The sequence below is a fragment of the Larus michahellis genome, chromosome 13 (assembly GCF_964199755.1).
Source record: "Larus michahellis chromosome 13, bLarMic1.1, whole genome shotgun sequence".
Taxonomy (NCBI): domain Eukaryota; kingdom Metazoa; phylum Chordata; class Aves; order Charadriiformes; family Laridae; genus Larus; species Larus michahellis.
This window is the reverse complement of record NC_133908.1, coordinates 14,219,778-14,234,364: the sequence shown is the minus strand read 5'-3', so window position 1 is coordinate 14,234,364 and position 14,587 is coordinate 14,219,778. Positions and strand designations below refer to the sequence as shown.

The 14,587-nt window shown below is 45.5% G+C and overlaps 1 protein-coding gene across 2 annotated transcripts in view; it reads right to left on the bottom strand.

Annotated features, from left to right (window-relative positions):
• The window catches only part of GRK3 (G protein-coupled receptor kinase 3), a 73,286-nt gene that overhangs the window by 29,427 nt on the left and 29,272 nt on the right, over positions 1–14,587 (bottom strand). The window contains exons 1-4 of one of the 2 annotated variants that reach the window (XM_074606140.1): positions 6,186–6,246; positions 5,924–5,997; positions 1,283–1,384; positions 7–81 (exon numbers count right to left, since the gene is read on the bottom strand). In XM_074606140.1, the coding sequence (XP_074462241.1) occupies positions 7–81; positions 1,283–1,384; positions 5,924–5,997; positions 6,186–6,207 (273 nt within the window). In that variant the 5' untranslated portion in view covers positions 6,208–6,246. Of the gene's footprint in view, positions 1–6; positions 82–1,282; positions 1,385–5,923; positions 5,998–6,185; positions 6,247–14,587 lie in introns of those variants that run through there. The other variant, XM_074606141.1, reaches the window with a different exon arrangement.

The window sequence follows — 14,587 nt, the reverse complement described above, 5'->3', positions numbered from 1 at the left end:
CCTCACCTGAAAAAGGCTGGCTGGCACTTGTTTCTTGGCTAAATGCGTTTGTACATGATCTACAGCTTGTTTTGAGAAAGGCTTTTAAAAGAGAAAAAGAAAGATTTCAAACAGTTGGAAAGGTAAGAAGCTTCATTTAAGATCTACAGCACTGTTGTTCTTTTAAAAAAATAGATATGAAAAATACACATTTTTGAGAATGAATGCAACGCAGCTTCCCCTAAGTCTATTATTGTGAAACATGCAGAAATGATGTAGTAAAACAGTAAAATAACAGTAAAAAAAAATATTTTAAAGCGGGAAGGTAGGAGAGGGGAAGATGAGGACGAGAAAGGGGAAGATAAACGGGCTAATGGTACTCCTTTAGCAGATTAATGAAAAATTCCATACAGAGGGACAGCTCCAGAGTCAGAAGCAGAGACGGACTTTTTACCGCCACAAAGCCAATAACGCACGCTTAAAAAATTCCTTAAGCCCTTCATCCGCACAACCCTACCGCTAGGGTAAAACCCACTGCAAATTCTTCTTTAAAATAAGAGCAAACGAAACTTAACCACAGACCAACGGGCCAAAACTTCAGCTGGAGGAAACGTGTGTTTGCAGTGACTTGAACGAAGCCGCATCTGCCACAACGCGGCCCCGCGCCTCCAACGTACCATATTGCAGCTAAAACATGTATTGTCACTAGTATGGTATGAAAGATTGCTTTACGACCGAACAAATAATAATTAATAATAAAATCCTTGTGAGATCAGTTTTAGACAAAATCTCCAATTTTACCAAAGTTCAACATCCAAACTGTCCCGCAGAGGCCCCAGCAACTCAACATTTCTTTGAGTTTTTGGGGGCAGGGATGTTGCTGGGTTGGTTAACGGATGTTTATTTGTGTGTGTACACAGACACACCAACTGCACTCATCCTATTTTTAAAATAGAGATTTGAAAAAATAGAAACCAGCTAAATCTCCAAATATTTCCTTTGCATACCACCAAGTTCCATAAAAACTGGCACACGCCACCAATCTGTACATCTCATTGCTGTAAAAAAAAAAAAAAAAGGAAAACAAACTCAAAAAAACCCAAAACATGCTGAATTCAGCCAAACCCAGTCCCACAGACTTCAAAGGGAAATCCACAGCACTACAAGTATTTGTAGCAACAATTCCTTCAGCGACAGGTTTTTAATTGCTCTCTGAATGAAACAGCAGTGATTTTGGAACTATCGCTGCTGTCAAGCTACTAGAGTAAGGCAAAGAGCAGTGTGAAATCTGGACGATACACACATGTGAACAGGAGAGAAGCTCCTTCATTATGTACGTGTCATAAATCTGCCGACTTCGGGTCATACGCTCCTCCTCAGAATCCAGCTTCTCATATTCTTTTATCTGCAACACAAGAGAGAAGGGTCCATGAGGTGAGCACATTTCTAACGATTTTGCACTCGCTTGGGAAAAACAAGACTTTGGCCGAAGTTTTATTTGACTTTATTATTTTCTTAATTAAGTTGGAGAAAAACCACCTGCAATACCAGAGTTACAGTTGACCTTAGATTTCCCTCCTATGCAAGGAAACGGATTCGCTTAAAATTGCTGCAAACACGCCCAGGGATGTCAATGAAGGTTTTCTTCCCTTTTCTCAGCTCACGGATGGAGAGCACCAACCTCGCTCCTCTACCGCTCGAGAGCATTGACCCCTTTCTCACATTATTTCACTCGATGCTCTGGCCCATCCGCAGCACCGTTTTCAGGCTCCCGGGGCCAGCAGAGGAGCTGGATGTAATGTTATACTGGCAGCAGAAGCATTGCGCAGTGACAGCCCTCGGCCCAAGCGTCCCGCTCCAGGGCGATTACAGCACGTCACGTACCCGTGTCCAAGCAAGAATGTAAAGCATATTTCAAAATGTTCACACGGTCCAGCTGCCGGTTGAATTTGAATCCCAAAGACAGTCAGAAAGACGGTTTCACAAAACGTATCAGGTTTCTGTAGACGCGATACAGGAGGTCAGTGTGTTCCAGCAATGGCAATCCCATGTGGTTCATTTACAGAACGAAACCTGACAACCGGTTCCAGAAAAATACAAAACCTCACCAAGTTTAAGGGTTCTTTGGAGTGTATGTAGGTCAAGAGCTCTTACAGGATTGACAGAATGTAAAAATCACACAAGATCTTTAGGGACAAGTCTCAGCTCTCATTGCTGGACCTTCCCGGCATCAGCCTGTGAGGTCCCAGGCTCCAAAGTAAGTGTGCAGGCTTGCTCTGGACCGTACACCGACTCCGGAAAACCCAAGTGGAATAAGAGCCAGCTGGATTTCATTCCGTGCCTGTCTGAGAAGGAGGAGGCCATGTCCCAGCTGTCTGTACTTTCAGCCTCCGCAAACGATGTGCCAGAGCATCCCCTCCTGCAGCGGGGAGAACGCACTGCCTGCGCCTCCAGGGACAAAAAGCACCGCTCCGCTCTCCCGCCAGCCACGCTTTCGTAGCCAGAGCAGCACCAGGGTTAACAGAAAACACATTGTTGAGGACTTTTAAAAGTAAGGATTAAAAAAAAAAAAAAAGTGTTTTGCCTCTATGTCACCACAATATACTTTTTTTTCGCCCTTCATTCAGAGGCTGCTCCTTTTACAGGACGAGCTGGACTTCACAGCCCTCAAACAGGTCTCCGCGTGACAAACCCAGACCAATCTCTCTCTGAAGGTGGAACACCGTAATTAAACTCGCTATTTTTCTAGCTGTAGTCCTCTTGTTTGCTGACTATGATAAAGCAACAGTTCCACCATGATTTGCCATCTGTGACTACTTCCCCCTTGGTACCAATATATAATTAAAATGATTCAAAACGTCTTTGCCAAAGAAACATTTTTTAATTAATGCAATGCCGCAAAATAATTAGAAGTACAGGAGAAAGCCTGGTGCATATCATATTGTCTTACTCGAATGCAACCTCCTGCCCTTCCCTATCTATTTTATTAAACCATCTCACTGCACCCGAAGCAGAGGGGTCTCTTGCAACAGCCCCCCACGGCCACACTGGCGCCAGCTCAGTGTCTCTCCCACCTGCCCTGACAGCGGGCTTTTTAACCAAAGTCCCTTGGTTTTGTAAAGCTTTGGAGAAAAGGACAGCAGGTGACAAAAGTCCCCATCGGTGATATATTCCCGGGCAGCTCAGTCCCAGCAACACCCTCCTGACCACGCTGCCCGACGCCGCTCATCACACAGGTGATGCTGTGAGACACCTCTGCTGGGATGGCATTTAACATGCACGCCTGACATATTCACAAGCTAATTTTACATGTTTATTTAATGGAACATTACTGTACCACGCCAAAAAAATTCAGCACCGGGCAGAGCTGAGAGTGTCACCATTTATAAATGTAGCCCGGCTCTGGCAGCAGCAGCTTCCACAGTGTCGCTCCCGACCCCGAGATCACGTCCCGTGTCACCGTGAATTTCGCCGCTTCCCTGGCAAACTTCAGCTCACCTCAAGAAAAGTGTCTGACAAAGTATCTTTTCAAAAATTGAAACCAGAAGGCATTAGTTTTCAAGCACCTAGAAGTTCTTTTTCTTTTTTTTTTTTTCCTCTCTTTTTTGAAACCGATCTGGATGAATCACTCACCCAGTTAAATGCTTGATCGTGACTTAAGCTGCAGTAATATGAAATCCCTGGAGTACGGAGCCCTTCTACATCAAGCGATTTTTAATGTAGCAATGTACTCAAATTATACTGCATGTAATAAATGCAGTAAGTAAATCAAATATACATATTTAAAAAAAAAAAAAAAGCTTCTGAATCCAGGATGTCACAGAAGAAAACGCAACGAACCTCTCTTTAAATATCTTTAATGGGGTTTTTCGAAAAGTACATGACAAAGCACTTAAAATTCTTTTTAGGCAACACTTTGCTAATAAGCTAAAAATACAATTTCAAATTGTTTCAGAGATAAAGAGGCAGCTAAAAATATCTTGCTAAACAATCTGCTACAACATGCCTTTTTGATTACTTATGACAGCGATATCTTCGGTATATAAAAGATGAAAATGATAGAAAAACATTCTTCCATTACTGACAGCGAGTATCTAATTTGAGGGGGGGAACTGTGTATCGCTGAGGATTTACCTCCAAACTGATAACCAGCTTAGCCTGTTTTGTGCTGTTAGCCCACTAGCAAGAAAAATTTTAAATCACCAGCTTAAGAGTAATCCAGACAAAAGGTTATCTCGGGCTGCGTTTCTAATTAATACTGAGCAATACAGGCTGCATTTTCAGAGCACGTGCGCACGTTTTAACTGAAAGCAGCACCTATGATAGGATTAACTACAGTTTTATATTTAGAGCGTCACAAATCTGACAAGGAACGAACGGAGCGGTGAGACTCCAAGTTTCCCGAGCGGAGGGCGCAGACGTGCTGGGGTGGGGGGGGGGTCCCTCTGGGCACAGGAGGGCTGGGGAAGGACACGACGCACTCCCCCAAAACCGCGATGCTATTAGCCAGCCTTGGGCATGGCGTCTGTGAGCTGCTTCCTTCATTATCTGGTGACGACGGAGTACAACGCACCTTAGCGATCTAAAGCCACCTCTCGCACCACTCTCCGCAGGCTCCTCTTGCTCTGCAGCACTCCCAGGGCTGTTCTGCAGCCCTGCCACCGCCACTCCCCAGAGATCTCAGAAGCCAGCGCCAGCCCCAGCTGTCCCTGCGTCCCTCGTGCAGCGCCACGGGCAGCCACGCTCTGCTCTACAGGCAAAAGCATGCTAGAGAAGGGCACGAAGCATTTGGGAGTGTGATCCGAACGCCGGTACCTCCAGCCACATGGCCTTTTCCACAAGGCCAGGCAGCTGCCCGAAATCAGCTACGGACACCGGGGCGTCGCTCTCAGTCTGGGTGGGTGCTACAGGGAACGAGGTGCCTGGGACTGCAGGCACGGCGCTTGGGCATCTCACCTCGGCACGGGGAAAGCCTCCGGGATGCGGAGGACCAGACGCGCCGCTTCCTCCAGTGGAGGACACGAAGCCAAGGCAGAAGAGCTGGCAAACGTTACTGACTTTAATTCCACCTCTGGTTTGTGGCAGAACTAAGATTCCCAAGTGCAAATCAAAAGCTTCTCCCATTTCTCAAGAACGTACTTGGCTTAACTTAAGGTATCGGGGATATTTAACAAGTAGAAGCTGAGATGAACCCAATTTCAGCTCACTTCTTCTGAATAATTCAAAGGAACCATAGTGAAAGAGTGTACCTTATGACAGAAAACATTAATAAACCTGTAAATATTTTAACCTCTGTTGGCACTCTTCCCCTTTCCGTCATTCTCTCAGTATTTTCCAAGTTATCTTTTGGCACATGGATGTAGTGAATGAACATCTGGTTAAGTGGCTGCTCAGGTAACTTTCTTCCATTGTTTTGTTTTCAACACATCATGCCTTAAAACTGAACATACTTAGCTCTTGAAGGACAAACATAGTAACAATAACTTCCAAAATACTTTTAGCTTATGTTTAATAAAGACACAGTTCAGTATATGCAAATAAAAGCACGGTTAGAAGTTGAGCTATTTTTCCTGCAAATATTCCATTTTCTAAATCTTAAGTATTTGCCAGGCAAGAGGGCAAAAAAAATTATCTACACTACTCTCACAAAATATGCTGGAAGAGTACTGTACCAAAGTACCAACTTGATTAAATAGTCACATCGCTATTTTTAAAAGCCTCTTCAACTTGTTTAAAATGTCGGTTTTGTCCCTTTGAGATGCAATCGTTACTGTATAAAATATTGTCATCTTAGGAACCATTCCACCACGAAGCCGAAAGGACTGAGGACAACACGCACCCCCCACACCCCTCTCAGCACCCCCTGCCCGAGGGCTCGCGGGGCAGGACAGCCTTTCCCCCGCCCCCGACGCGCTCTCCCAAACCTCCAGCAACCGCCGCTTACCTCTTCGTAAAACTTCAGCTGAGGGACGGCTTCATCGATCTCATTCATGCAATAGTCTTTAAAAAGCAAAAATCCTGGAAAGAAAAAAGAAAAAGAAAAAAATCAGAAAAAACCAACATACCGTTACTATGATAACTTGTAAGAAGGGACACGAAGATAGCCGGGTATCGCCATGGATTGTATACACCGGTGTACACATCCCCAGCTGCCACGGCTTGGCAATACTGATTCTCAACAGAAAAGGATCATACACCTCACTCACCTCCCGTAGCTATATTAAGCATATTCCAATTTCTACCTGCTGAGAATTTTATGAGATGTTTACATAATGCACCAAAATATCCCATTCCTCTTCATGGATCAGGTTTTGTTTCTTTTTCCAGAGTAAGAACTAGATACTCTTCACACGGTTTGGGGTTTTTTGGAAATAAATTTACCTACTTTTTATTGATAAAAAACGACCTCTTCTGCATTCCAATTCTAGAATTACTGGTTAATGTTACCTCTAGTAGGTTTTATAGCACAATAAATTACATGAGCATCTTTACAGTTCCTTCGCAAGTAACTTAAAGCACGACCTCAGCAGCCTGCTGACGAGTGTTTTCCATTATAAGCATTTTAATGCTTCACCTCATGGAATCAGGGTCTTTACGTCTGGCTGAGCTGGTACCTGCTTCCCTTTTACTGCACATGGCTATCTGCTGTCACGGCTAACTGTCTGGGTTATCTGCAAGCCCCTCAGAGCTGTAAACGGACGTGCTTTCAGTCCACTGCAGTGGGTAATACCTTTCCTTATTTAGAATTACGGCCTTCTTACTGAAATCACACCCAGCTTTGGGAGGGAAGACCACAAAAGTTCCAACTAAAACAACAAATCCATCCCGCTCCACTCCTCTCCCAACAGGGCAGCACGTCAAGATACAAACCACCCCTTTTCAGCTTTAAAAAATAAATATATACATACAGGAGACGTATATTTTTTAATTAAAATGTAAGTGTGATTTGAAGTTATAGCAAAATTACATTACCAAAAAAAAGTAGCACGTCACTGTATGCTCAACTGAGAAATAATACAACTACCTACGACGCCTCATGTTTTCCAGACTACGCTATCCCTAAAAAAAAAATTGCAAAACCCACTTCATGTGCTACGTAGTAATTTCCCTGCAGCGTGTACAGGAGAGCATTTCACTGTCCGTTACGAACACCGTGTCCTTTCAACTCACTATCATCTAATTTTAGCACAGAGCTGAATAAGAAAAACCCCACCAACTACTCGGAAGCAAAACCATTAGCGGCAGTGGACAAAGCAATGCTAATCAGGCAAACAAAAGCTTTCATTTATGTATAACGAAAACATTTCTCAGCTTCTCGGTGGCCCCTCTAGAGCTGTAAGTGGATCCCAAGTTAGATGTCCGATCAGAAGAGCTTGTTTTCCTGGGGTCCCCTAGATTTATTGGGTCACCATCAGAACACCAGAAAAGGGATTATGACCAGACGACAACTATTCTTCCCTTGACTCATTTAGCTGATTAGGATGGTGTTTTGAAGATTATACAAACTATTTCTCTAAAATAAGGGCAGAAATCTAATTACGAGATTCTCCAAACTTTACAATTATTCTCAACAAAAAGAATCGTTCTTGAAATGGCAACAACTGTGCTTTTTTGAAAGCAAAAAAGCCAACTGACCCCAAGTTTTCTATTCCTTAAAAGCAATTTGCAATCCGAGTGCTTTTTCTTCTTTCACTTTTTTTTTTTTTTTTTTTTAAGGGCTTGTCTTAGTTCCTGTTCTAATGGAAATACTCTTAGTAAGTTATCTTCCCATATCGCAGAGGAGACGGGAGCGGAGCAGCCCCAGTGATCCAGTGATCCCCATGCCCCGTACGGAGCTCCCAGCCACCCACCGAACCCCGGGTCACCCTGTCACAGCGAGGGACACGGACCGTCCCCGCTGCCGCCAAAACCCAGCCAAAGCCACCCAAAACCCCTCATCTCCAGAGAGGGAGAATCCGCCCCTCCGGAGAGCACACCTCTGCTTGCCTTCCCCCGCCGTCAAAGTGGCATGAACCCGGTTTTCGGAACAAAATCTGCCACTTACGGAACGGAACCCAATTGATGAACTCTTATTTTACACAGGATGGAAACGGCAGCAGCACCGAGCGGAATAACGCTGAATGGACTGAACTTTTATTTGGACAATGAAGCAAAGAAGATTACAGTCGCATAATTAAGAGGCTAAAGAGTGGCACAAAGAGCGATGAATGCAGTGAAAGAAAAATCCCTGGCGTGGTCCCAGCTCCTGGCTGTTCACCAAAAAAACCCACAAACAACAACAAAAAAAACCACACAACAAAACCCACAAAGACAACTGTGGGAGGAGTGTGAAAATATACCAACACAAATTTTCAACAATGCCATGCCAAACATTTCAGCCCTGTTTAATGTTTTCCAAACTTTTTCAATTTAATTATCGCAGAGAAAGCCAAGGTTGAGAAGAGAACACGGAACAATCGCAGGGTTACGCTGCCTGCGCGATACAGCCCTTCTCCGAACCGCATCGCTGCGCAAAAATCTACAGACATCCCGAAACAAGAAGTTAGACATTTTTAATATAGTCATAATAAGTTATAGCTGTATGAAGCAATACTGAGAAAACGCTGTTCATCAGGTTTCAGTGAAGACGAGCGGAATTATTACAGCAGCATTTTAAAACCTACGATTAAAAAAATAAATTATTAAGAAATACTGCAGTAAAATAATTTATAGTGCGAAACATCGCTTCTCCACCAAGGTACCAACGTTGTAATTATTCACTAGGAGGACACCCAAGGCATCTGCGAGCCTGGCATAGACAAAGCCGTGGGTGGTTCTTCCAGCTCCGCAGCAGGCGGTGGGGACAAGACGGTGGCGGGGACGGGGTGTCCCCTCAGCCCCAGCGGTGGCACCGCGCACGGGGGCTGATCCTACTCCTCATCCCGGGCATGGCCGCCTCTGGTACAGCAGGAGGTCACGCAGAAATTCTCTTGTAGCCAGAAAAATGGCTAAGATTTTTTTTTTTTATTGTAATTTTTACAAGTTGCAACAGGGAAAAATAAATAAAATCCACTTAGGAAGGTCAGTAGCAGCCAAAAAAAATATTATTCTAACTCTTGGGGAGTGTTTAACATGAATTAGAGCATCAGCTTTCTTTAACTGTTCACCACTGTCTCTTCAGAAAAAAAAAAAACACCACCACATTCCTGTTAAGAAATGCTGTTTGATACCAGCTGAGTTGAAATAATAAAAATACATATTTCAAGTTTCCTTTGAAGAACCTATGGACTGGGAGCCTCTATGTACGTACATTAAGGTGTACTGCGTACATACACGCAGCTTATATAGTCATCAAAACATCAGGATTTCACGTGGAACGACTGCCCTGGATGGAAACATTCCTAGTATTATTTTTTAAAAGATACGCTCCAACCAAACCATAGGACGGATTATGTACCATGAGCTTTCCAAGCAACAGTTTAGAAAGTTAAGCCACACGCGCTGCTCTGCAAATAAGCACCAGGTTATGTCGGCCTACAAGTTTTCCACGTGGCTGTTAGTTCAGATCCATCCCTTACAACTGGAACCTACGTATTTTGAATACCTCCAAGAATACACCTCTAAGGACGACGTGACAGTGCCTGCACCAGTCACTGAAACACCAGCTGGTGGCTTCAGCGCTGGAAAAATACTCTAGAACCGGGAGGGGACAGCCAGCTGCAGAATTCATCACCGCTTCATTTCTGCGGTGGCGACAGACGAAGCCATTTCCAGGCCCCCGGCAAAAGGATGCCGGCGCCGCGGCATCCCGCTCCCCACGCCGCGCTGGGGAAACGAGCTTCCTCCCCACCACCACGTCCCACATCTGATCGGCCAGAATCACATCCTTGCGGAGCGCTGAAGTACGTCCTAACGCTTGGCTAGCATTAGGCAACCCTGCGCGCTGCTCTCAACATTATTAGCCACACAGACATCAGAGAAAAAACTGTGGGCATCCAGCACAATCTTGTAGCTCGGGAAAGATAAACCGAGTGATGGAGAACTTTTTAATTAATTGGGAATGTCTTGATCAATGAGATTTTTTTTTTCCACTTGCCTCGTGAAAACAGAGGGGAAAGGTGTCAACTCAGGTATTTTCTCTGTCCAAACGACAGTAACGTCAGACAGGCAGCAAAACGCATCCCTCCGCGCCCTGTCTGGACGGATGCTCTTCTGCGCAGGGAAATGCCAGCGGGATGAAGGGCAACTGCGTCCCAGGGCTGGGCTGGGGAGTGGCGGGAGGAGGCGGATCGCTGCCACGGAGCCGGGAGGTCTGCAGGAAAACTGTATTTCCAGGGATGATTGATCTGAGGCTGATGGTTAAGGACAAAGAATGAAGACGGATCTGGGGACTGTAAGAGACTCTCGCGGAGCCTGGAAGACAGAGATGTTAAGGAAAAAAAAAATCTTTGGGGAAGCCAAGAAACAAAACCAGATTTGCCAAGCCGTGAGAGCGGCTTTTAGTCACTCGTAATTACTCCTCTAAAGATTTACGACAGAGGAAAACAGAATCAGAGTCTCCACTACCAGTCGAGAGTATTGCTCGAAACAACCTAAAACTGCTACGTATTAAGAAAGATTTTGTGGGTAAACTCTTCATTTTAAGAAGTTATGTTCCCTGATTTTTATCTTTTTTTCTTTTTTTTGAATGACTGGCCTTAAACAATTAGCTCTTTTACAGCACAAATGCAGACGCGCTGCTCCTCTCCCAGCCTGTCTGACCATGGCAATCCACGTCCCCAGGTATCAGCACAACTGAAATCTTTCCACTGTCCTGAATTCAAACAAATCCAATTACAGCTTAATGTTCTCCGTACTAGAAGCGTTTCTGTTTCAACCTCCCGTTGGATCAACGCATCCTGCGCTTCCACCGCAGCACAAAGGAAATCTTCTTTTACCGATGTTCTCAGATTGAGTGAAAAATTATTAGCCAGAAACCGCAGCTCTCAGATAATAGCAAAACTAATTGACAGACGCTGCATTGAATAAGTGACAGTAGTTTGAAGAAGTTCAAGGAGAACTGCTGAAAGGCACAATAAGCACAGTTAACTACACACAGGCAAATAAGACCAAGAACAGAAAGCAGGAATTAAAAAAATGATAGTGTTAAGTAACAGATAAAAGGAACCAGCAATTATTTATGAAATAAAGATGCTGACAGCTTTCGCTTTAAAGATATCTTCTTCCATATTATATAATTTCTGCAACAACCAGATCACTAGTTGTTAAGGGGAAAAAAAATATAATTTTAAAAGCTTTTTCTGGTAACACCAGAGTGATGGATGATATCAATAACACATACGTGCGAGTGCGAGACAGCACCTAGCTCCAAGCCTCTGCTTTCCCAGTCTTTGGACAATAATTTTCTCCCGTTACCTTTTTATGGACAATCCTGTACAGCTAAGTTTGCCAAACGCCATTAACTGCAATTCCAATTACCAAGGCAAAACGTCTGTCAAGGAGGGATAAAGACGACCCTGGAGGTCTGCAGGCCCTTAACTGGCCACTCGCGACCAGGCAGGGATGGGGAGATGCGGAGAGCAGCCGAGCTCCAGGGGTCTCCGGTGAGAAAACCTGCACCCGCTGGAATGATCAGACCATTCCCAGAGCTCATCCTGAACCGGACAAGGTCCGCTCCACAAGCTTGGAGGCGACAAGGCGAGGGAATTAAGTTAACCCATCTCTTTTTAAAAAGAACATACTTTCTACTTCTATATTTATTTCAAGTTATGTTTTCCTAGCATGATTTCAGAAAATTTGCATGAAACCCTGACTCTTAAGTCAACAGCAAGCCCCCACCTCACCCCTGAATGAATAAGGTCTGCCTTTTATTCCCCAAATTCAGCACTTCTCAGGGCCAGGCCGGGCAGAGAGCAGAAACGCAGGCGGTGACCAGCCTACACGCTTCAGCCAAGCCTGGCTTGGCCACTGACGCCATGTTCACAAGCTGATTATGGATTACACTATTTCATTACCCCAAGCAGCCTCCTGTGCCACTTCTCACTCCCACGCGAGGTTTCCCCACAGCCCACACCACCCTTCTCTCACCATGTGGATGGAGGGTACCCCTGGCTACGTGCTCATCCCCCACGAGCCCACAGCTCCTCCCAGGCTATCCCGGGCTGGCACGTTTATCCATTTAACACACTCCATCTACGAGATTCTGAATTCCCACCTCTGCGGTTGCCCTGCTGTGATGGAAGCCCAGCGTCTCGTCGCAGCCACCCTCGGCTCCGCAGCGAGACCGATGTCCGCGGGCTGTATCCATCCAGGTTCAACCCAAACCGCCCCCCAAAACGTCCTCCCCTCCCAGCATGGGACTGCACAGCGCTATTGGGACCAACAGAACCGGGCAGTGCTTTGCAATACACAGCACTGTTAAAAGCCATCTGTTTGTTAGCAGAGTCTTTTTTTTTTAAAAAAAAAAAAAAAAAAAAGAAATAAAACCTGCAATGTAGAACCCTTCTCTTGCGGTTTGAATAAAGAAATGCTGCCCTTTCCACTTGTAGGGATTAAAGCTGCCTTCTCATTTTACAACTGGTTACTTGCAATTCTCCTGCCGTGCTGTCAGTGTTTCGAAAGCAGGACGCTCAGGCGGGACGGCTCTGCCGCGCTCAGCGAGGGGACGGCGGCTGGGGGCAGGCTGCCAGCCGGGCAGAGGGACGCGCGCCGGCCCGCTGCCTTCTCCTGCCGTCTAAAGGTCACCTCCGCCGTCGCAACGCCCTATCTTGATCTTCACGAGAATGTCAATTAACTGAGAGCACGGGATAATAATGAAAAGAAAAAAAATTAATGAGGAACTCCGTAATAAAACAAACCTTGGCAAAAACTACTTCTCTAATTCCAACTGGAATTTTATTAGTATCTGATTCAAATACCTTTTGAACAGGAGTAAATAAAAATCTTATTAAAACAAACAGAAGCGACTAGGTAAGACAACAGAGCTAAAAATAGACACATTTAGCCCCGATATAAGTATTCACAATGTCACTGATTGAAAGGAAGCTGCATCTATTTACAGCAGATCTGAACGTGGTCCAAAATGCTGATGTAGCCTCTTTCTAGTAGGCAAAATAGCAAATTAGAAGACAAAAATATCAAGCTGTTTCCAAATCCTAACTAAACGTGCTGTGTATAAATACGGAATAATGAAAAACAAATAAGTGGTGACATCTGCACCAGAATCGGTCCAGGCTCGTTTCCCGCCGGCTGCGGTGAATGGCTCCAGCTCCCGGCAGACGAAGCTTTGGCCAAGCTTCCCCGTACCCAGCTGCTCGGGAATGCGCTCTGCTGCTCTGCAAACCATGCAAACACAAAGATTTGTCCTCATTTAGGGCACTTCAAGGTCTCTATGCTAAGTCCCTCCAAGGCCTTTCCTGATCTTTCTTATTTGGCTGAAGTCGGACAACAGCAGAAAGAAGTCGGAGGAGCACGGCCAGAGGGGCATCTGCACACGGGAGACCTCATCCCTGGAGAAGCCTCTTGTGTAGAAAACCCGAGGAAAGTGGAGGACAGCATGGAGGAACAGCAAAACTCAACTCTCACACCGCAGTGAAACCATTGTATGTTTATGTTTAAACCTGTTTATTGGGTTTTTTAACCATCTGCAAGGGCCCTCACCCGGAGGTAAGGCTTTGGTACCTCTGAATCACAGAATGGTTTGGGTTGGAAGGGACCTTAAAGGCCACCCAGTGCCACCCCCTGCCCTGGGCAGGAACACCTCCCACCAGCCCAGGTTGCTCCAAGCCCCGTCCAACCTGGCCTTGAACCCCTCCAGGGATGGGGCAGCCACAGCTTCTCTGGGCAACATGGGCCAGGGGCTCACCACCCCCACAGCCAAGAATTTCTTCCTGAGATCTCATCTAAATCTCCCCTCTTCCAGTTTAAAACCATTCCCCCTCCTCCTATGGCTCCCCTCCCTGCTCCAGAGTCCCTCCCCAGCTTTCCTGGAGCCCTTTTAGGGACTGGAAGGCCGCTATAACATCTCCCTGGAGCCTTCTCTTCTCCAGACTGAACAACCCGAATTCTCTCAGCAATGAAGGTCCACTGTGCGACAGCCCTGAGCTCTTCCCCAACGTGGTCTGTGGCCTCTGAACAACAGGGAGCCAGGACCAGAAACACAGAACCACGCTTGGCTTTTCTGCTGGAAAACCACCATTCCTCCCAATACGCCATCTCGTGTTTTATCCCTTTTTATTTTATTTGCCTCCAGTAATGTAACGAGCCCACCATGGGTACCAGTAACAGATCTGGGTCTTAGACACAAAACATAGGGGTAGAGGTCTATTATTAAACCATGTAAAAATTGTAATTCAAACCAGCCTGCAGTTGTTATAGAATATCCAGTCAAGTTCAAAATCTTGTTCTGTATGGTATACGCAGGCAGTTGCCATAGCAGAGGATAATTAAGACCACCTAAGAGCTCCAGAACTCAGAGAACCACCAATTTCCTCGTTCAGGAACAAAGAGATTTTGCTACTACCCGGGAAAACTCATCTGCGTAGGAATCACAGTGTCGGGTAGGTACAAAGCCACAAAAATCCTCCCAGCCCAGAAGGCACCACAGATTTCACTATTATTCTTGCCAATT